Source organism: Neoarius graeffei, chromosome 9, assembly GCF_027579695.1.
Source record: "Neoarius graeffei isolate fNeoGra1 chromosome 9, fNeoGra1.pri, whole genome shotgun sequence".
In the NCBI taxonomy this organism is placed as follows: domain Eukaryota; kingdom Metazoa; phylum Chordata; class Actinopteri; order Siluriformes; family Ariidae; genus Neoarius; species Neoarius graeffei.
In genome coordinates this window covers 92,970,772-92,994,116 of record NC_083577.1, presented here as the reverse complement: position 1 = coordinate 92,994,116, position 23,345 = coordinate 92,970,772, and the positions used below count along the sequence as shown (strand labels likewise).

At 46.1% G+C, this 23,345-nt stretch overlaps 1 protein-coding gene across 3 annotated transcripts in view; it reads right to left on the bottom strand.

The window, feature by feature from the left end:
* LOC132892089 (speckle-type POZ protein-like A) overlaps positions 1-22,970 on the bottom strand; it is a 28,898-nt gene extending 5,928 nt beyond the window's left edge. The window contains exons 1-9 of one of the 3 annotated variants that reach the window (XM_060930475.1): positions 22,795-22,970; positions 16,492-16,576; positions 15,376-15,522; positions 13,973-14,094; positions 13,696-13,847; positions 13,020-13,147; positions 3,222-3,399; positions 2,385-2,440; positions 2,181-2,303 (exon numbers count right to left, since the gene is read on the bottom strand). In XM_060930475.1, coding sequence (XP_060786458.1) covers positions 2,181-2,303; positions 2,385-2,440; positions 3,222-3,399; positions 13,020-13,147; positions 13,696-13,847; positions 13,973-14,094; positions 15,376-15,471 — 855 coding nt within the window. In that variant the 5' untranslated portion in view covers positions 15,472-15,522; positions 16,492-16,576; positions 22,795-22,970. Of the gene's footprint in view, positions 1-2,180; positions 2,304-2,384; positions 2,441-3,221; positions 3,400-13,019; positions 13,148-13,695; positions 13,848-13,972; positions 14,095-15,375; positions 15,523-16,491; positions 16,577-17,017; positions 18,951-22,794 lie in introns of those variants that run through there. The other 2 variants (XM_060930476.1, XM_060930477.1) reach the window with 2 other exon arrangements.
* Positions 22,971-23,345: the final 375 nt, after the last annotated feature.

Genomic DNA, 23,345 nt, shown 5'->3' with positions numbered 1-23,345 from the left:
CTCTCTCTCTCTCTCACACTCCTCTCTCGCTTTGCTAAACTTGTTTTTATACCAGCATCAATTTCACGTACCTTCGCTTCATCTCGCTTGTCAATAGTATTCAGCATCTTGAGAAAAACACACCGATTAGAGGAGCGTATTTTTGATATGCAGCTCATGAACGTGTAAGTTTTGATAAAAGAAAGCGGGTGTGGGTGTCTGTAAAAACTGTTCGGATTGGCTATTATGGTCTCAACATCGATGTTTTGACCAATAACAATGCAGATAAATTTTACATCACATTCAACGAGATTAAACGAAACTAAAGATGGCGACTTACAAATAATGTGTAAACATCGCTGGAGTTAATAAAGTTTGAACAGCATGAAGGAACACACCCCAACCCCCCCCAAATTAATACAAAAAATTCTCAACGGATTTGGCATAATATAAAAAGCTCGTTTTTTACTCAGAAAAAGCGGAAAACTCTCATCCCTGTACAATAAATATAACACCACCACTTAAAACCTTTTCAAATCTACAGTGGTATGCAAAAGTTTGGGCACCCCGGTCAAAATTGCTGTTACTGTGAACAGTTAAGCAGGTTGAAGATGAAATGATCTCCAAAAGGCATTAAGTTAAAGATGACTCATTCCCTTTATATTTTAAGCAAAAACTATTTTTTTATTTTCATCTTTTACATTTTCAAAATGACAAAAAAGGAAAAGGGCCTGAAGCAAAAGTTTGGGCACCCTGCATGGTCAGTACCTAGTAACGCCCCCTTTGGCAAGTATCACAGCTTGTAAATGCTTTCTGTAGCCAGCCAAGAGTCTTTCAATTCTTGTTTGAGGAATGTTCATCATCCATTCTTCCTTGCAAAAGTCTTCCAGTTCTGAGAGATTCCTGGGCTGTCTTGCACGCACTGCTCTTTTGAGGTCTATCCACAGATTTTCAATGATGTTCAGATCAGGGGACTGTGAGGGCCCGAGCAAAACCTTCAGCTTGCGCCTCTTGAGGTATTCTATTGTGGATTTTGAGGTGTGTTTAGGATCATTATCCATTTGTAGAAGCCATCCTCTTTTCAACTTCAGCTTATTTACAGATGGGGTTATGTTTGCTTCCAGAATTTGCTGGAATTTCATTAAATCCATTTTTCCCTCTACCCGTGAAATGTTCCCCATGCCGTTGGCTACAACACAACCCCAAAGCATGACTGATCCACCCCCATGCTTAACGGTTGGAGAGGTGTTCTTTTCATGAAATTCTGTGCCCTTTTTTCTCCAAACATACTACGTTTGCTTGTTGCTGCCAAAGAGTTCTATTTTAACCTCATTGGTCCACAGGACTCATTTCCAAAATGCATCAGGCTTGTTTAGATGTTCTTTTGCAAACTTCTGATGCTGAATTTTGTGGCGAGGACGCAGGAGAGGTTTTCTTCTGATGACTCTTCCATGAAGGCCATATATGTGCAGGTGTCGCTGAACAGTAGAACAATGTACCACAACTCCAAAATCTGCTAAATCTTCCTGAAGGTCTTTTGCAGTCAAGCGGAGGTTCTGATTTGCCTTTCTAGCAATCCTACGAGCAGCTCTCTCTGAAATGTTTCCTGGTCTTCCAGACCTTATCTTGACCTCCACTGTTCCTGTTAACTGCCGTTTCTTAATTACATTTCAAACTGAGGAAATGGCAACCTGAAAAGGTTTTGCTATCTTCTTATAGCCTTCTCCTGCTTTGTGGGCCTCAACCATTTTCAGAGTGGTAGGAAGCTGCTTAGAAGAACCCATGGATGCTGATTTTTGGGAGTAGGTTAGAGGAGCCTAGGTATTTATAAAGCTTTGAAATTTGTATCGCCTGGCCTTTCCTAACGATGAGTGTGAACAAGCCATAACCCTCACAAACTAATTAAGGTCTGAGACCTTGGTCAAAGTGATCTGAGTGCTCAAATCTCCTAGGGTTCCCATATTTTTGCAAGTTACTCCTTTCCTTTGTTCACTCTAAAATTGTACAAAACCAAAATAATACACCAATATTGCTTAAAATGTTGAAGTGTGTTTCATCTTTAACTTTATGCCTTTTGGAGTTCATTTCATCTTCAACTTGCTTAACCGTTCACGGTAATAGTAAATTTTGACCAGGGGTGCCAAATCTTTTGCATGCCACTGTATAATAATGATATAACAGCATGTTGCTCCATCGCTTACTTTATCAGCTGCTGCCAACAAGCTGTCGGCCATTTTCTCCAGATTTGGGGCTTTCCCTGTGTATATAAACCCCATCATTTCTTTAAAGACGTCTGGCTCGACGTCTCTGATGTCCACCCAGTTCTGCGTGTGAGGAAATAAAGACAAAGTGAGGACAGCTCAAACAGCTGCTGTAAACGTCTAGTAATCACAGTGAAAGTGTACCTTCTTGCTCTCCTCCATCTCATGCTCAAACATGGCATTAAACACCGGCGATCTCGCTGTCGAGAAAGCAAGACATCCATCAGTATTTTATTACGAGTGTCTGCAAACACGGCTTAGTTTCTTTATTGTTTCCCCCTGTCTGTTTTTATCATTAAGATCAGTGAGGTAAGCTGAGAGTCTGTAAAATATGAAAATATACCTCATCTCTGGAACATTCAATCAATCACTCTACTAAACACTTTTACTCATTAAACTGATCAATTTTTGACCGTTTAAGGACAGTTCAGGGACTGGACCATATAAAACATAGTGGTGGTGGTGGTGGGGGGAGGTTACAGGAGTCTGCTGATTCCAATCTCCCTAAACCCGGAGGACTACACTAACACACATCTAGTGGTCCATCTGAGGATCTTAGAGGACCACTCAGCTCAAGATCTTTGACCTGAATCCACCTGAGATCTTACGGGACCTGATATGCCCAAGATATTGAGGGAGCAGAAGGCCCAAGTCTAGGAGGATCTTGCAGAACAGATCCACCGGAGATCTGGAGAACCAATCCTTCTGAAATCTTACGGTGCCAATCCACCTCCACCTGTGGACCTCCACTTTAGAGGCTCAAACCACCCATAATCTTGAGGAACCAAAATCTTACAGAACCAATCTGCTTGACATCTGATGGATTAATCCATGTGAAATAACACAGGCCCAATCTACCTGAGACCTGATCTGCTGAGATCTTCAGGCACCCATTGGAGCTTACACCTCCTGAAATCTAGGACGTTAATTAAGATCTGCCTCATGCTGGAGATTAAACGGAGGATGACTGTAGGTCTTTACCTGCCAGGATGGATTTGTGGGCCTTGAACTCGCACCCCCCCACACACAGTGTGCAGTCAGTGAAGCGTGAACACTCCCACAGAGTTCCCAGATCATCTGAGAGTTGGCACTCAGGAACTTTCAGCACGTTTGTGTTCGATTGACCTGAGATATTTACAGAGTCCTGCACTACACTCACCTGGGGCAGGAGAGGAACAGGAAGAGCAGATCAGGGGTGAGTCTCAAACACGCGTGAATACGCTTTGGAAGAGTGTGTGTGTACAGTATTCACCAGAAAAGACAACAATGAAATTCAAACACTGTAGGCAACATTTTCATTAATCATTGACGAAGATATGAATGATTAGAGTTTGGCTGGACAGGCAGCGAGTCGGTACATCTAAAATAATAAATGACTCTGAAGGAAAACACACACACACACACACACAGTTCTGTGCAAAAGTCTAGGCCCCCTATTTTTTTCATCCAAACTTTGTTATAGATTTCTATTTTATGACTTGTACTTTATTGAGTCAATACAAAAACATTTTAGAGTCCAAACTTTGTTTTCCAGCACAAGATTAAACGTTATAGGAAAAAAAAAAGTTTGTATCTGAGCAGCATATTCCATAAGAGACACTTTTCAGATTAAAAAAAGAAAGCATAATGAAGGCTGCTGGGTTTTGGTGCAAAATGAAGACGCGAGTGTGACAGTCAAAGTGTCCAGAAGAACTGTGGCTGGTTCTGCAAGATGCTCAGTAAAACCTACAGATCATTTCCACATAAAACTGACCTCACTGGGCGGCACGGTGGTGTAGTGGTTAGCGCTGTCGCCTCACAGCAAGAAGGTTCTGGGTTCGAGCCCCGTGGCCGGCGAGGGCCTTTCTGTGTGGAGTTTGCATGTTCTCCCCGTGTCCGCGTGAGTTTCCTCCGGGTGCTCCGGTTTCCCCCACAGTCCAAAGACATGCTGTTAGGTTGACGTGGGGCGGCCTTGGGCTGAGGTGCCCTTGAGCGAGGTACCGAACCCCTGACTGCTCCCCGGGCGCTGTAGTGTGGCTGCCCACTGCTCTGGGTGTGTGTGTGTGTGTGTGTGTGTGTGTGTGTGTGTGTGTGTGTGTTCACTGCTTCAGATGGGTTAAATGCAGAGGATGAATTTCACTGTGCTTGAGCTGTGCATGTGACAAATAAAGCAGGGCTCGAAATTCGCGGTGGTCCGGTCGCCCGAGGCGACTTAATTTGCCATTTGGCGGGTAATTCCTGTCACTAGTTGAAAATAAAAAATCTATATGAAGTGAAGATTCAGACACACCGTCAACTTAAGCTGCCACATATTAAGCGCGTGCCGTGTCTGTGTTAATCGATGTGTTTATCGGCAGGACGGAAAATACCGAAGAATTCCGAATCATATCGTGTACGAGTCAGGCTGTCGGTTTTTTCACTACTGCGCATGCATATAACGCATCTCGCTGAATATCGCGGTAATCACGTGTAGTATTGGACCAGGTGGGTGGAGCACAGAGGCACGGCAGGCCAGAACTGAGTTCTCAATCAACTATTTATTGCTAGCTTTTCAGCCTTTTATCGCTTCCCAGCTGCACACGCACGCATGCGCACACACACACACACACACACACACACGTGTTCTGGTTGGGGAGAGAGAGCTCCCTTTCTCTGCTCTCCTCTGCTTTTAAAGGGCGCGGTCACTGGGGAAGACACACAAACACAGGTTAATCCCCATCAGGTGCAATGATTCCACCACTTACCTTCCCTGATTCCGCCCTCCATTCGCAGACCGACGCTTGGCCACGCCCCCGCTGCCACATCATGTTATCAAATTCAATAGATGTGGCCACATTATCGCCCATTTAAACGCATGTTTTTGTTGTTGTTTACATCTACATCTGCCAAAGCTACGTTGCGATGTGGAATTTTCTGAAAGGTGTACAGAAACCGCCAGAGACGGGGACAAAGCGACCTCGGTCTGAAGAGGAGAAACGACAAAGGACTTATAAGCAAGCGTGGGAGCAGGGTCGGCCTTGGCTGCGATACGATTTTTATGGAATAATTAATTTTTTTCAAGTCGATTCCTTGTCAATATGACGCTCCGAATGCTTTCTCTCTCATAAATGGTGAAATACAGAAAGCATGTTGGACATATTTTGGGTGCTATAGTCATGATAGTAAGTATATTTGTTTTCAATACTCATACACCAAGTTGCCAAGTTTTCCAATATATTATTATTTGTTGATATTATATTATGGTGCTCTGTGTTGTTCTCATTTATGTATTTAACAACAGGATCAAAATACTCGGGTCTTGAAATAAATGCACATTAGTCATGAACAATGGTAACGACTCTCTTTTGCGTTATTTTTGACAGAAGTAAAATTCATACATGAACAAATTTTGGCGAGTTGATTTTCTGTTTGGCGAGTTACTCTGGAAGGGAACTAGTCCGGCTGGCTGGTGAAAAAAAAAAGAATTTCGAGCCCTGTAAAGGTTTCTTCTTCTTCTGGACCTCAGACGGATATTTTTTTTAAAGCAAAGGGTCGACTCACACCAAATACTGACTCTGTTTCATTTATTATGGCTCACTGATTACGGTTTATAGTATTTTTTTAATGTAGAAACATTTCATTTCATTATTTTTTAAGCTGTTTTTGGTCGACAGCATTTCTTTACATGTGAATAAAACTTGTACAGAACTGTATATCTAGTTTCGCTTTATCAGTCCTAATTTTGATTTAATTTATTTCGTCCTCAACTCCTAGATGTACTGATGTTCTAACAAACAGAGACGCTCAGTTCTGTGAGCCACTTGCACTAATTCTTCTCTTTTGTGCGTTTGTAGGCACCGCTGTTTTCCCAAACATACAGTGGTGCTTGAAAGTTTGTGAACGCTTTAGAATTTTCTATATTTCTGCGTAAATATGACCTAAAACATCATCAGATTTTCACACAAGTCCTAAAAGTAGATAAAGAGAACCCAGTTAAACAAATGAGACAAAAATATTATACTTGGTCATTTATTTATTGAGGAAAATGATCCAATATTACATATCTGTGAGTGGCAAAAGTATGTGAACCTTTGCTTTCAGTATCTGGTGTGACCCCCTTGTGCAGCAATAACTGCAACTAAACGTTTGCGGTAACTGTTGATCAGTCCTGCACACCGGCTTGGAGGAATTTTAGCCCGTTCCTCCGTACAGAACAGCTTCAACTCTGGGATGTTGGTGGGTTTCCTCACATGAACTGCTCGCTTCAGGTCTTTCCACAACATTTCCATTGGATTGAGGTCAGGACTTTGACTTGGCCATTCCAAAACATTCACTTTATTCTTCTTTAACCATTCTTTGGTAGAACGACTTGTGTGCTTAGGGTCGTTGTCTTGCTGCATGACCCACCTTCTCTTGAGATTCAGGCTACATCCACATGACAACGGCAACGAGATTTTTTTTTAGCGGGTAAAAAAAATATTGCGTCCACATGGGCAACCGATCAGTAAAATATCAGGTCCATATGGCAACGCAACGCTTGCTGAAAACGATGCAATACACATGCCAGGTCCCATCGGAGACACCAGAACAATAGAAAAAGTAGGACACATGCGCATAAACCCCTTCTTCTACCCGGCGTGAAGCACTCACAGGAACAAACACACAACAACAAGAAGAAGATGGCTGCGACTACGCGAGGAAATCGTGCCTTCTGTGTGTACAAATTAGTTTTATTAGTGTGCATAGTTTTATATAACTTAATTTTCTTATTGTGTGTGAACATTTTGAAAAGCATTTTTATATAAAATTTATATAACTTTTTATATTGTGTGTGAACATTTTGAAAAGCAGTCTTATCCAATAAAAAAAAGAAATTTGAGAAATGGTTCAGTTACTTGTTTATTTAAAAGAAAAGCTGAATACAAAAGTGAATGCAATGCAGTGGTTCATACAAAACAGCCTGTTGAGGGTCTTCTGACCCTTTTCCCCTCTGCCTCCATTATAGTCAGGTGACTGTTGCTTTGTGTGGAAGGCTGTACTTTCTGTTCATCAAAGCAGGTGTAAATTGTCTGTCTGGCAGGTCAGTCAGGTTAATGTGTAAACAATTTCAAAAGATTCTTATCCAATAATAAAGATTCTTATCCATTGTTGCTGTTGTTGTTACGAATGATGCGCGCGAGAGTGCTGCTTGTTCTAGTCATGTGGTTGTGACGTCATCGTAAACAAATCCGTTCTACTCATCCAGACGACTTCGCAACGGCGCCGTTGCCAGATTTTTCCACTCTGGAACCCGTTCTCAAAAAATATCATTTTGGGGCACCCAAAACGCTGGTGCCGTGTGGACGCCAGGCCGAAACGATAAAACATTTTATCAGATTCACCTGAATCCGTTGCCGTGTGGACAGGGCCTCAGTTCATGGACGGATGTCCTGACATTTTCCTTTAGAATTCATTGTTCCATCAATGATGGCAAGCCGTCCTGGCCCAGATGCAGCAAAACGGGCCCAAACCATAACACTACCACCACCATGTTTCACAGATGGGATAAGGTTCTTATGCTGGAATGCAGTGTTTTCCTTTCTCCAAACATAACGCTTCTCATTTAAACCAAAAAGTTCTATTTTGGTCTCATCCGTCCACAAAACATTTTTCCAATAGCCTTCTGGCTTATCCACATGATCTTTAGCAAACTGCAGATGAGCAGCAATGTTCTTTTTGGAGAGCAGTGGCTTTCTCCTTGCAACCCTGCCATGCACACCATTGTTGTTCAGTGTTCTCCTGATGTGGACTCATGAACATTAACATTAGCCAATGTGAGAGAGGCCTTCAGTTGCTTAGAAGTTACCCTGGGGTCCTTTGTGACCTCGCCGACTATTACACGCCTTGCTCGTGGAGTGATCTTTGTTGGTCGACCACTCCTGGAGAGGGTAACAGTGGTCTTGAATTTCCTCCATTTGTACACAATCTGTCTGACTGTGGATTGGTGGAGTCCAAACTCTTTAGAGATGGTTTTGTAATCTTTTCCAGCCTGATGAGCATCAACAACACTTTTTCTGAGGTCCTCAGAAATCTCCTTTGTTTGTGCCATGATACACTTCCACAAACATGTGTTGTGAAGATCAGACTTTGATAGATCCCTGTTCTTTAAATAAAACAGGGTGCCCACTCACACCTGATTGTCGTCCCATTGATTGAAAACACCTGACTCGAATTTCACCTTCAAATTAACTGCTAATCCTAGAGGTTCACATACTTTTGCCACTCACAGATATGTAATATTGGATCATTTTCCTCAATAAATAAATGACCAAGTATAATATTTTTGTCTCATTTGTTTAACTGGGTTCTCTTTATCTACTTTTAGAACTTGTGTGAAAATCTGATGATGTTTTAGGTCATATTTATGCAGAAATATAGAAAATTCTAAAGCGTTCACAAACTTTCAAGCACCACTGTAACTTACTGCACTGACTCGTTATTGTAATAAGACAAAATGGTTGACAGATCATGTCTATGACTCCGCCCTAATCATGTGCTGTGATTGGTCAACACTCATTAGGGCGCACTTTCTTTCCGTGGTGGAACAAATTCTTGGAAAGTTCTGGAAAATCATGAGTCGGGCGTGGCACTGGTAAATCATATAAATTTGGGCATGGCGCTGGTTAAATAAATAAACTAGCTGGAACACTGTCTATAGTGTGAAAAGTTTGTGATCAGAAGTTTTCACGAGATATTTTCAGGTTATTACGACACACAAACATCACGTTATAACATGATGCTATTTAATCTTACACATACTTCTGAGAGTATCGTCCAGCGTGCTCGATAATCTCACCACATCTCAACCCAGGCATCAAGCAGAACTTAATCAAATCATGTAAATGAGCCATAATTCCTCAGTTTATCCGTTTCACCTTATAGCCCAACAATATAAATTATCACTATGTTATAATCACGTTAGAACAAGAGATCACGGTACAACGTGATTTGTTATAACAGTAATGTATCACGTTGTAACAGAGACTGTTCTGTTATAACAAGAAAAGTTTCTTGTGAAATCATGAAAAACATCTTGTGATAAGAATAAACTTTCACTTTATAACATGATCAGGGTCTCTGCACATTTCTGACCAGCAAAAATAATACTTTTTAAGACCATTTTAAGACCACTGAGTATAAAAAATAAGACCACTACCGCGGAACAAATACGTACAGTAAAAAAAAAAAAAAAGCACACTCTAGGTTAAGTTCAAAGCATTTTTTTTATAAAAAATTTGCATCTTCAGTTTACAAAACAGAACATTAGCTGCCTTCTCGATATTTTAATAGTAGGGTACTGCTGTAAACAAACAGTGAGGAAACAAATTGATCTTCAGTTAACAAAACAGAACATTAACTGCTTTCTCAATATTTTAATAGTAGGGTACTGCCATGAACAAACAGTGAGGAAGCAAGGAAGTTTGACTACTGATCGAACTGCCTCTGGGGACTGTTGTTGCCCGACTAGCAGCATAGCGCATATGCTTTTCCCCTTTCGAGTGAGCGTCAAGGGCTTTACAGCCCATTGTTGTTAACTTGATGTCTTTCCGACATACCTTACATCTCGCTTCATATTCTGAAGTTGCTGTTGTTAGCCAACTTTTGTATTTTGGCTCCTCAAGCCACTTGTTACTAAACTTACACTTCCCCATCTCCGTTCATGTTCAAGTTCAACCACTTCTTCCTCGTCTGCTCTACTCTCAATGGTTCTACTACCAGTGTTGGGCACGTTACTTTCAAAAAGTAATTAGTTATAGTTACTAGTTACTTTTCCCAAAAAGTAACTGAGTTAGTAATGGAGTTACTTTGTCATAAAAGTAACTAATTACCAGAGAAAGTAATTATTCCGTTACATTTTGTTCCCCCTCAAAAAAAAAAAATCAAATTCAATTAGTGTAATCATAATAAAAGTGAATGTTAAATGTGTTTAATGACTGAAATGGACACTTAACAGAACCAATTAGTAATGTTATATACACTATATTAATATTTTTGTGGGACAATGTGAGATAAGACATCTATCAAATGTAATATATTTCTGTAGTTATTAAAATTGTTACTAATTACTGGCCACTGACGAGGACAAACGCTTTGTTCCTCGACATAATGTGCATTGCACGTAAACACGCTTGCCTTTTATTTCAAGTAATGAAAAGTCCTGGCTGTATTTCCAGTGTGAAAGCGCAGTGCTGGGCTGACCGCTCGCCATCGCTGGGTCTTCTGATTGAAAGAGCGCGCAGTAGTGCAGTAGGCGTGGCCTACCTACGTATGTTGTCCAAATCTACTCTGATTGGCTTACTGTGCCGTTGTCTCGTGTCTCCCCGCCCCACACTAAAGCAGAGTAAAGAAAGGCTGAACGAGCAGCGTGCCAGATGAGAACAGCTTTAATAAAGTAACGCATAGTATTTTATTGTAAGTAACGGGAACGGCGTTATAACGATGTAAAAAGTAATTAGTTAGATTACTCGTTACTAAAAAAAAGTAACGCCGTTTATTTCTAACGCCGTTATTCCCATCACTGTCTACTACATGGATAAAAGAACACACTGCCCCCAGTGGCGTGGTTCCTGCGCTATTAGAACTAGTGCTAGACACACAACGACTCTTGTGCTACTTGTTCAGCATCTTGATAAACGACGCTGGTTGAATAAATAACGTTAGCGCGGAAAAAAAAATCCAGACATATGTTTTTTTTTCATTTACCGTAGGCTACCCGGATGAAATTTAATACCTCCCATGTGAAATTTAATACCATAGCTCAAAAAATAGCGAAATATAATGCTTTTTAAGACCTTAAAAAACACATATTAAAAATAAGACTTTTTAAGACTTTTTAAGGATCCGCGGAGACCCTGATGATACAGATCTGTTTATCTTTTGATGGTGTGGGAGTAATATGCTTCCGTACGTCATCGATCGCAGTCACTGAAGATGGCGACGGTTCATAATCAGAATTTTTCTCGAGCTGATGTGAGGGGTTTTGTGTTTTCTGCATCACAGACCCTTTTAAACTCTTATTTCACTGTGTTCTGATCTCTGATACACTGCATGTTGGGTCATGTGTGTGTGTGTGTGTGTGTGTGTGTGTGTGTGTGTGTGTGTGTGTGTGTGTGTGTGTGTTGTCTGCAGAACCAGGTGAGCTCAAACAAAGTTTCTTAATGCAGTGGTCAGTAAATCTCTCCTGAACCTTGTTAACTGGATAACCGGAGTGTTAGAGACGTTTATACAAAAATGGACAAATGGCCACACCGATGATGTCTTAAACCGTTCTAGAGGTTAAGTAATTAGCATGCACGAGTTACAGTCCTATTTATATTTACAGAAAAAGTTACTGTTAACTGTTTATTTCCAGCTTACCTGCAACAGAATGCTGAAGGAAGGCACTTTCAAACAGAGAGAGAGAGAGAGAGAGAGAGAGAAAGAGAGAGAGAGAGAGAGAACCTCCAGCAATGCTTTAACAGCCACCATGTTTCTCACTGCCTCGTCTCGAGAGCTGTCCAATTAATGATGGGAAACAGCCGATCTGCAATTTGCATCTGATTTGCTTTATTAAATTGCCAATTTCCCAGCAAACGGTGAACCTTGTTGCAGAGCTCACTGAGACTTGCAGACTCTCTCTCCAGACAATATCCTCTTAATTATCTGTAAAATGCACTGATCTGTATTTTCCCTCTCCTCGTTTGCTTTGCTGTACGAGTGGGCGGTGCTCGTCACTCATCAACAGGGACAGGATTGTAAAAGACGCCCACTGAAACACAGCCGTCTCGGCTCACTCGAGCAAACGGAGACTGAGAGATTTATTTTTGACAGTTTTGTGTTCATTAAATCGTTACTAACCTGTCTGACGGAGTCGATACTGCGAACGTGACTGACAGTCGACTTAATCGGCTGCTGCAGCGAGCGGTCCAATGATTCTGCCTGGTCTTAATAACTCCTCGAAGGCATTTCAGAAGTCTACTGGAGATTTACAAAAATCTCCAATGAAAATGAGAAAGTCCTTTATTGGCTAGCTACATAATAAACTATGCAATCAGTGTCTCATTAGTGGCTAACACACAACATCGCAACTTTACACCACAGCGCTGCTGAGTTCTGGATTCTGATTGGTCAGAAGTTGTGAATTCAGGCTGCATCTGAATACTCAGTATGTACTGTACTAATTACAGTTCAGTACCTACTACCCGACTGTAACCGTAGTACGCTCTCAGAATACGTGAGTAAGTCGTAAGGACAAGTCCTCTATACTCCGCCACCCTCTGACCTGGACGTTCACAGATGACACTCGTGTACGCCGCAAAATTAAAAACATATTTCTGCAACCTGCTGCGCCTCAGACGGCCTAGGGTTAACCCTAACTCTTCTTTCAATCTCCCCGCGGGAATTCTTGTGTTATTTGTAGGCTCCAGCTGAATTATGGGATAGCATAGGGTTGTACGTTTGCGTGTTATTAATTAATTAAACTGGAATGTGTTGCACAGAAGAGGAAAACATTGATTTGGGTCGGAAAATAATCAGCTTCAGGGCAGTTGTAGTATCAACCACATCATCACATTGTTGACCATTTTACTGTCGCAGCACGACACGGAGTGGATCCTGCACCTGTAACGTGACTCACTTCCTTTTAGCAAAACTGAGGTTGCTTGCAGTGCATTATGGGTAGGACAGATCGCTCCAATCGCACTGTACGAACATATGGAAATAACGACTGGCTTTTTGTGGCTTGTTTTCTTTTAATAAAAACAAAAACACCACATGGTTTTAACACACAGTTTAACACCGTACCTCACAGAACAGAGTGAGCTTGTCGTCTGGAAGAAGGCCATTTGCTTCGTCGAGAAGGAAATCTCTCCTGATGAACTTTTTGAAGCCCCAGTCTTTCCCTTGGACGAATCGATAGGCTCTTTGGCTTTCTGTAAAGGAAGGAAAAAAAAAAATCAGTCAGGTTTAAATTTCTTTATCATTAATTACTTTAACAAAACAGAAAGACACTAAACACGCATCATAATTAAAACTGATATAAGCTGTGTTTTATGGGTGTTGGGTTATTTGTAGATTTCTGTCTTGACTATCCAGAAGTCTTGTTCGGTGAAACTCGACACGTTTTGGAATTAAACCTGCTGTTGCTTCAGTATAAGATTTCTAACCAGGCACAGCAGTCTCTCAATCTCAGTCCAACACATTTTACCATTAAAACGCTAATTACAATGAGGAAAATGCATAAATTATTGTGAACATCACTTCCCTGTACAAGCTCTAACACTTGCTAGAGAGCAGAAACATTTCCTTTAATCAGGAACGTGTGAAACATGCTAATGAGCTGGGGTTACGGTGAGGAACAATGATGATGTCGTTAAAACCACTGAATAACACATCACACAAACACACAAGCGAAGTGAAGTGAAATATGTAAATATAACGAGGAATAAACACCACACTTCAGGGTGGAAGAGGGTCATACCCATAGCTTTAGTCTCCTCTCGCTTAGTGTTGAGTAAAGAAAACTTAAACTTCGCACGCACTTCACTTTTTGGACAGCTAACCAGGAGGAGATACAGAGACAGGTAGTCTTTACTCTCATCATCCAGTCCCTTTGGGTTTACTCTGAGGCACCTGGGACAAAAAAAAAAAAACACACACTAAATATTCAGGACTTCACTACTTAGAGTCTTTTACTCAAGAAAAATCTCTCCATCCCCCTCCCTCTCCCCTCCTTCATCTGTCTGTCTCTCTCTCACCATTTCATCTTATCATTGGGACCTGAAGAGAAGGTGGAGCTTTTCAGGACTTCCCCCATCTCCTCTCGACAGAAGCTAAAGTTGTTAATGGTCCACATGTAAGAAAATTTCACTACTTTTACCTGCAGTGAAGAAAACACACACAAGCACATTTACACATACAGGGTAGGGCAAAAAATAAAAAATCTAATCTAACCTACTCTAATCTAACCTAATCTGATCATCTTGTTTACAACACTTCAGCAATCTGATAAACAGAAACAATGGACACATGCTGAGGTCAGGTTCTCTGTGACCGAATCTTAAACATCGTGATATCAGGCATCTAGTGCGTTGTTGAGGTGATGCTGTATTTACCCGATGGACAGATGCAGTCAGAAGTTTACACACACTCATCATGGACGTGAACATCATGGCGATATTGGGCTCTCAGTGATTTCACTGAACTGTTCCTCTTCTGTGGGTTTTCTGAACTCAACACCGGGTCAAAATCATTAGGTTAAATGTCCCTGAGCAAGTTTCTCCTTGACCTGATGATTCTGTTCACCAGATCAGAATTCTGGTTGAATATTTGTCCTCTCTTCTTGTTAGAATTGGTAGAGTTCAGTTAAATGTGTGCGTTTCCTGGAACAGACCTGACTTTTAAACACACTCCACATGTTTCCAACAGGGTTGAGCTCAGGACTTGCTTTAAGCTGAACGTTCTCCTGCTTTATCCTCCACAACCAGCTCTGATGTGTGTTTAGGGTCACTGTCCTGTTGGGACACACAACTGTGTCCAAGTTCCTGATGGTTTGAGGTTCTGCTGAAGAATTCTGAGGTTCTTCATGAGTCCATCCACTTTGCGCAGTGCATCAGTTCCACTGGCAGTGAAACAGCCCCGGAGCCCGATGCTGCTACCACCACCATGAATAGTTAGTACAGTGTTCTTCTGTACCTCTGGTTATTATGGATAAACAACTCAGTTTCTGTCTCATCTGACCATCAAACTTTCCTCCAGAAGGTTTTTTTCTCTCTCCATGTGGTCAGCTGGAAGCTTTACTTGAGCTTGAAGGTGTGGATTGTGGAGCAGGAGCTTCTTTCTTTGCTGGCAGTCTCTCAGTCCACGATGATGTAAAACTCTCCTGACTGTAGACAGTAACACTGGTGTTCCATGACAAGTGTCCAGGATGAGGGTGTGTAAACTTCTGACTGCAGCAGTAGTGAGCATATACAGCGCAGAGAGCGAGGACTGTAGTGGACACTTCATTAACAGATGAATTTGTGCTCGAGTATTAAACGGTGTTCCATCAGTAAACCACATCACTGTAGGTCTGTTCACTCTTAATCTGCTCAGAAGTCCTGCCTTTACTTTGCTCTGAACTCTGAAGTGACCGTGTATTTACTTTCCTGACCGTGCTCACCTGCGTGTAGCACCAGCTCTCAGCCACGGGGCCGCTGCTCATCTCTCCCTGAGAAGGAGGGTGAGGAGGAGGAGGAGGAGTAAGGACACGTGACATCTGACCTTCCTCTGTCTGGTCACAAAGCCCACCAATTTCTCACCACTTGACCTTCACATGGACACGGAGAGCAAAGTGAGGACTTAGTGAGAACAAACAGCTGGAATTTCTCTCATTCCTGTACATCCTGAGCCTCTGAGAACATCACACCTGAGAAATCATCAGATCATTTCCCATCAGGAGAATACTGTGTGTGTGAAAGACAGTCAGAGCTGAACTGAACGAGTGGACAGATCTATCAGCAGGAGAAGGATGAAACGATGTGGACGGCACAAGAGAGCACACGCCCGACTCACACCGCCACCGCTGTGGTTTATACTGCACCGCCTTACACAGGAATAAAGCAACGAAAAACATCAGTCACCAGGAGTTTCGACTGTTCGGCCAAAACCGTATCCTAGCAACACTGTGGTTTCTGTTACGGTTCAGCAGCACAGGCTGGAGTGTCATGATGATGTCACACAAACAGTGTGATTTTATATTTTATACACACACACACACACATCAGTATACAAATATTTTCCCCCATACTGCTGGTATTATCAGCTGTTGGTGCTTTTTAGAAATACAGAGCTAGAATATGACTTTAGACTCTCACTGGAACGAACGAACGAACGAAGAGAAAAGAAAAAGAAAATGAAAACAAAGAAAGAAAATGTTCAGCACTTTGCTGAACAAATGGGGAAATAAACACCGCGCACGCACAGCGTTTATCTATCAGTGAAGAGCGAGAGACTTGGTTCTGTGGAGCTGAGATCTCGCTGGAGTTCTCCTGAGGGAAGGACAGGAACCTGACAGGTACAGCTGCTTCTTCAGTGTGTGTGTGTAGGTTGGATTTCACACACTGCACCACAGGAGAGTCTTTTAAGATGGTGTGTAAAACCTCTCGCCTGCAGTGCGCTCATGGACTAGAGGAGCATCAGTATGGCCTGAAGATGAGATCCAGTCCCACCTCCCCCATCTGACTGCTCCACATTTACAACCCTGTGGCGTATTTAACCGCCGTACCGAGCGACTCACCCTGAGTTGATGAAAACGCTTCTCTCTCATGCTAATGACCAGCAGGGTTACAGGACGAGGCCTGGAATTCTGCCGTCATCCCAACCTGAGGGTGCACAGGAACACAAAAACACCGAGAGCACTGTTAACACAAACACATCACACAAAACAATAACCACAGGACATCAGCCATATCAGAGCAAAACATATCAGAAGGGAAAGATATCAGCAGCCCAAACGGTTCATGCTGCTCTGCTGAAGCACACGGAACAGCCCTATTCCAACGGGATTAGTTCTCCATGTGGAAGGATGGACTGGGATTATTACTGCATCGCTGGGATTTTACTCTCAATCTGTCGTGGCTGAAGATTTTTACAAACTGATTGACATCAAACAATTCACACAACTCACCATTCAATATCCCCCTAAAGTGTGACGAGCGTGTTATGGACACGCCCCCTAAAGTGTGACAAGCATGTTAGGGACACACCCCCTAAAGTGTGACAAGCCTGTTATGGACACACCCCCTAAAGTGTGACAAGCGTACCTTTTGAGCAGAATGACTCCAGACACACGGATCTCTGGTCCAATGCGCTCTATTGAACCGGGTCACACTGGACCAGCACGGCTCCTCAGGTAGGAGGCGTGGCTTAAACCATAGGTGAGCAGTGATTCAGATGATGATTCAGCTCATGTTTGGTTTGGATGTTTAATTTTAACCTCCTTTTGATATCAGTTCCTTAATTTCTGCAACTTTTTTTTTTATCATTTCTGGACAAAATTCTCAAACTCTAGCAGGGTTTCCCATACATAGACCATTGTGTTGCGCAGCGCCACACAATGGATTCCTATCGCCACACAATCAGATTCGCGATTTTGAAAAAAAAAAAGAAAAATTCCGTTGCGTATCGTTTCGTTCATTCATAGTGCTCTTTCTTCTCGTTCACGTGCGCGCACACACCCACACAGAGAGAGAGAGACGGAAGGGCGTGTACACAGGCCTGCCGGTGCGCATATACCCGGACTGCAAGTGGCCTGTTAGGCTAATTAAAAACAACGCAGCCTTCCCGATTCGCCTTCCGACCCCTTATTTTAAAAGGTAACCTATGTCGAGCTCGTGATGAGCTTTATCATAGCCTTCTTGGCTTACAGGAAACGGACATCCCTGAGTCAGGCTATAAACCAATTTTGATGCAGACAGTAGCAGCTTGACGCGAGGAACTGGCCTTATTGCATTATCCCATTTATCCCGCTTCAGCATTCATGCAAGTTATTAATAATGTCTTAACATTCACAATAAATAAGGATTTCCCACTAGCCCAAATAAAATGTTGTTATACTCGCGGGGATGCCTAGTAGATGCTATCTATTTTATTATTATTTTGTTGTTACATTATACTATTTATTTCATTTCAGTATTGGTTGAGGTAAGTGTTGAGTTCAATATTTAAAATAAAAACCTCCAGCTTGTTTTTTGCAATTTATTCCTTGAATGTAAACTAAAGAATGATTGAAAGATTGCCACCAAAAAGGCAAAAAACTAAAGTAAAAACTAAACTTGAACTTCAATTTTGGTGAGTAATTTTCAAAAATTTAAAAGACAGGTTTTCCACCAACATCAAGCCCAGCAAACTAATGGCCTGCGCTGTAATGTAAAGTTGGGTCGAGAAATGAAACCAGGCAGGGTTCTGGTAAAAATTGTTTTAGCTGTCTTCTCTTAAAGAACTTAAAAGAATTTAGATTGAACTGAATAATCTCAAATGCTTCTTGTAGCTTTAAAATAGTCCCAGCAGGTGACTCTGAAGAAAAATACTGTGTGTTTGAACACCGCCCGCTGTAAACACTTTGCATACACCCCAATGACCGACTCCACCGACCGCCACGACACCACCGGTTTCACGACGCCATGACACCACCGCCACGATTCCCTCATCAGCACAGTGGAGCACCATAAATTGATACCTGGTCTGTGGGAAACACTGTCTAGCGTCACACTTTTGTACCTTAGTCCCTAAGAAACTCTGTAAAATAATATGTGATGATCTAAATGGTGTATCGTGCCATGTTGACATACGGTGAGGTGAGATCTGTGCCACTTTCCCCTCATGATGGAGTGTGTGTGTGTGTGGTGGTGTGCGCGCGCGCAAGTGTGTGTGGTGAAGTGTGTGTGTGCACACGGTGGAGTGTGCGTGTGGTGGAGTGCACGGTGAAGTGTGTGTGGTGGTGTGCGCGCGCAAGTGTGTGTGGTGAAGTGTGTGCGTGTGGGGGAGTGTGCACGCGGTGGAGTGTGCATGTGGTGGAGTGCACGCATGTGCGGTGGAGTGTGCGTGTGGTGGAGTGCGTGAAGTGTGCATGTGGTGGAGTGCACGGTGCAGTGCGCGGCGGAGTGCGCGCGCCCGAGGTGGAGTGCACGGTGCAGTGCGTGGCGGAGTGCGCGCGCCCGAGGTGGAGTGCGCGCTGCAGTGCGCGGCGGAGTGCGCGCGCCCGAGGTGGAGTGCGCGCTGCAGTGCGCGGCGGAGTGCGCGCGCCCGAGGTGGAGTGCGCGCTGCAGTGCGCGGCGGAGTGCGCGCGCCCGAGGTGGAGTGCGCGCTGCAGTGCGCGGCGGAGTGCGCGCGCCCGAGGTGGAGTGCGCGCTGCAGTGCGCGGCGGAGTGCGTGCGCCCGAGGTGGAGTGCGCGCGGCGGAGTGCGCGCGCCCGAGGTGGAGTGCGCGCGGCGGAGTGCACGCGCCCGAGGTGGAGTGCGCGCGGCAGAGTGCACGCGCCCGAGGTGGAGTGCGCGCTGCAGTGCGCGGCGGAGTGCGTGCGCCCGAGGTGGAGTGCGCGCGGCGGAGTGCGCGCGCCCGAGGTGGAGTGCGCGCGGCGGAGTGCGCGCGCCCGAGGTGGAGTGCGCGCGGCGGAGTGCGCGCGCCCGAGGTGGAGTGCGCGCGGCGGAGTGCGCGCGCCCGAGGTGGAGTGCGCGCGGCGGAGTGCGCGCGCCCGAGGTGGAGTGCGCGCGGTGGAGTGCGCGCGGCGGAGTGCGCGCGCCCGAGGTGGAGTGTGCGGCGGAGTGCGCGCGCCCGAGGTGGAGTGCACGCGCCCGAGGTGGAGTGCGCGCGCCCGAGGTGGAGTGCGCGCGGCGGAGTGCGTGCGGCTGAGTGTGTGCGGCTGAGTGTGTGCGGCTGAGTGTGTGCGGCTGAGTGTGCGCGCCCGAGGTGGAGTGTGTGCGGCTGAGTGTGCGGGCCCGAGGTGGAGTGCGCGCGCCCGAGGTGGAGTGCGCGGCGGAGTGCGCGCGCCCGAGGTGGAGTGCGCGCGGCGGAGTGCGCGCGCCCGAGGTGGAGTGTGCGCGGCGGAGTGCGCGCGCCCGAGGTGGAGTGCGCGCGCCCGAGGTGGAGTGTGTGCGGCTGAGTGTGCGGGCCCGAGGTGGAGTGTGCGCGCCCGAGGTGGAGTGTGCGGCGGAGTGTGCGCGCCCGAGGTGGAGTGTGCGGCGGAGTGTGCGCGCCCGAGGTGGAGTGTGCGGCGGAGTGTGCGCGCCCGAGGTGGAGTGTGCGGCGGAGTGTGCGCGCCCGAGGTGGAGTGTGCGGCGGAGTGTGCGCGCCCGAGGTGGAGTGTGCGGCGGAGTGTGCGCGCCCGAGGTGGAGTGTGCGGCGGAGTGTGCGCGCCCGAGGTGGAGTGTGCGGCGGAGTGTGCGCGCCCGAGGTGGAGTGTGCGGCGGAGTGTGCGCGCCCGAGGTGGAGTGTGCGGCGGAGTGTGCGCGCCCGAGGTGGAGTGTGCGGCGGAGTGTGCGCGCCCGAGGTGGAGTGTGCGGCGGAGTGTGCGCGCCCGAGGTGGAGTGTGCGGCGGAGTGTGCGCGCCCGAGGTGGAGTGTGCGGCGGAGTGTGCGCGCCCGAGGTGGAGTGTGCGGCGGAGTGTGCGCGCCCGAGGTGGAGTGTGCGGCGGAGTGTGCGCGCCCGAGGTGGAGTGTGCGGCGGAGTGTGCGCGCCCGAGGTGGAGTGTGCGGCGGAGTGTGCGCGCCCGAGGTGGAGTGTGCGGCGGAGTGTGCGCGCCCGAGGTGGAGTGTGCGGCGGCGTGTGCGCGCCCGAGGTGGAGTGTGCGGCGGAGTGTGCGCGCCCGAGGTGGAGTGTGCGGCGGCGTGTGCGCGCCCGAGGTGGAGTGTGCGGCGGAGTGTGCGCGCCCGAGGTGGAGTGTGCGGCGGATTGTGCGCGCCCGAGGTGGAGTGTGCGGCGGCGTGTGCGCGCCCGAGGTGGAGTGTGCGGCGGAGTGTGCGCGCCCGAGGTGGAGTGTGCGGCGGAGTGTGCGCGCCCGAGGTGGAGTGTGCGCGCCCGAGGTGGAGTGTGCGGCGGAGTGTGCGCGCCCGAGGTGGAGTGTGCGGCGGAGTGTGCGCGCCCGAGGTGGAGTGTGCGGCGGAGTGTGCGCGCCCGAGGTGGAGTGTGCGGCGGCGTGTGCGCGCCCGAGGTGGAGTGTGCGGCGGAGTGTGCGCGCCCGAGGTGGAGTGTGCGGCGGAGTGTGCGCGGCGGAGTGTGTGCGGCTGAGTGTGCGCGCCCGAGGTGGAGTGTTCGGCGGAGTGTGCGCGCCCGAGGTGGAGTGTGCGGCGGAGTGTGCGCGCCCGAGGTGGAGTGTGCGGCGGAGTGTGCGCGCCCGAGGTGGAGTGTGCGGCGGCGTGTGCGCGCCCGAGGTGGAGTGTGCGGCGGAGTGTGCGCGCCCGAGGTGGAGTGTGCGGCGGCGTGTGCGCGCCCGAGGTGGAGTGTGCGGCGGAGTGTGCGCGCCCGAGGTGGAGTGTGCGGCGGATTGTGCGCGCCCGAGGTGGAGTGTGCGGCGGCGTGTGCGCGCCCGAGGTGGAGTGTGCGGCGGAGTGTGCGCGCCCGAGGTGGAGTGTGCGGCGGAGTGTGCGCGCCCGAGGTGGAGTGTGCGCGCCCGAGGTGGAGTGTGCGGCGGAGTGTGCGCGCCCGAGGTGGAGTGTGCGGCGGAGTGTGCGCGCCCGAGGTGGAGTGTGCGGCGGAGTGTGCGCGCCCGAGGTGGAGTGTGCGGCGGCGTGTGCGCGCCCGAGGTGGAGTGTGCGGCGGAGTGTGCGCGTGCGAGGTGGAGTGCGCGCGGCGGAGTGCGCGCGGCGGAGTGTGTGCGGCTGAGTGTGCGCGCCCGAGGTGGAGTGTTCGGCGGAGTGTGAGCGCCCGAAGTGGAGTGTGCGGTGGAGTGTGCGCGCCCGAGGTGGAGTGTGCGGTGGAGTGTGCGCGCCTGAGGTGGAGTGTGTGTGTGTGTGTGTGTGTGTGTGTGTGTTGGAGTGAGTGAGTGTGTGTGTGTTAGCGTGAGTGTTGGAGTGAGTGTGTGTGTGTTAGCGTGAGTGTTGGAGTGAGTGTGTGTGTGTTGGAGTGAGTGTTGGAGTGTGTGCGTGTTGGAGGGAGTGTTGGAGTGTGTGCGTGTTGGAGGGAGTGTGTGTGTGTGTTGGAGGGAGTGTGTGTGTGTGTGTGTGTGTGTGTGTGTTGGAGGGAGTGTGTGTGTGTGTGTGTGTGTGTGCGTGTGTTGGAGTGAGTGTGTGTGTGCATGTTGGAGGGAGTGTGTGTGTGTGTGTGTGTGTGTGTGTGTTGGAGTGAGTGTGTGTGTGCGTGTTGGAGTGAGTGTGTGTGTTGGAGTAGGATTCAGTGTACGATGCAGTGTCGGATCTTCCTGATCGTCCTGTCCGTGTCCAAACACGTCCTTATTAATCGACTACATGTGAATGAAAAACAAAAATCAGTGGAAATCTTTATAAATCTTCATGTGAGATGCTTTACAGCACAACAGCAGCCTGGAGAAAATTCCTGAAATAATCTGATTATAGATTTCTGATTAGATTATTAGAGATCTGATTAGAGTTCTCAAGTTTGATTCCCAAACATCCTGAACACTGACAGTCTGCATCATCAAAACAAAACCTGCTGTCAGGAAATATTTAAAATAAATATATTTATGGAAAATACTGTCATATTATAATTATGTAAATAAACATATATTTTGATGATGTTAACGTATTTACTTATATATTTCACAAGTAAAGCTCATAAATATTTGCATGGAATTGATTTACTAAATAACTGCATCATTATTAATGTCTATATTGATTAATTATCGTTGCTTTATTGTATGGACCAAAAAAAAATAAATATAAGTAAATTTATTCCTCATAACCAGGAATACATGTTTGAAATTTAACTATTAGATATTAATTATGTCTTTATATTATATGAGCGATATAAAAATAAAGCCGGATGATATTAAACTAAAAAAAAAGACTTTATATAAATTCATCAATCAAAACAAGCTAAGTGCTAGCTCAGCTAAACTAACACCAGCACCGCGGACTCGGAACCGCACCTGTCTCCGCTCGCCGCTTCATTTCAGCGCAGATTATTCACAAACTCTCCAACTGTCACAACTTTTACTGCACAAATTCCCGACTTTAATCCGCTCATCTGTCCGTTAGCATGTTAGCATGTTAGCTCCTCTCATCCCAAACACACTGAGGTAAAAGCGGAGCAGTTCGGAGCATGCGCACTGCTGAACTAATCTGCGCATGCGCGCGAAAGGACACACGATCAGACATGCTTTTATTATTATTATTATTATTATTATTATTATTAATCGTGCCCTGTACATATGGGTTATTTTTAATCTAATTATTTTAATTTAAGATTTCATTATTTAATGTTTAATAATTTAATAATGACTGTGTAATCTTTATTAAATTAAATTTAATATTAAAAATATTAAATTATTAATAATTTAATAATTTAATAATGACTGTGTAATCTCCCCTCCTTGAACTGCCACCTTATTGTGGTGGAGGGGTTTGTGTGCTTGAATGATCCTAGGAGCTATGTTGTCGGGGGCATTATGCCCCTGTCAGGGTTTCCCAAGGCAGACAG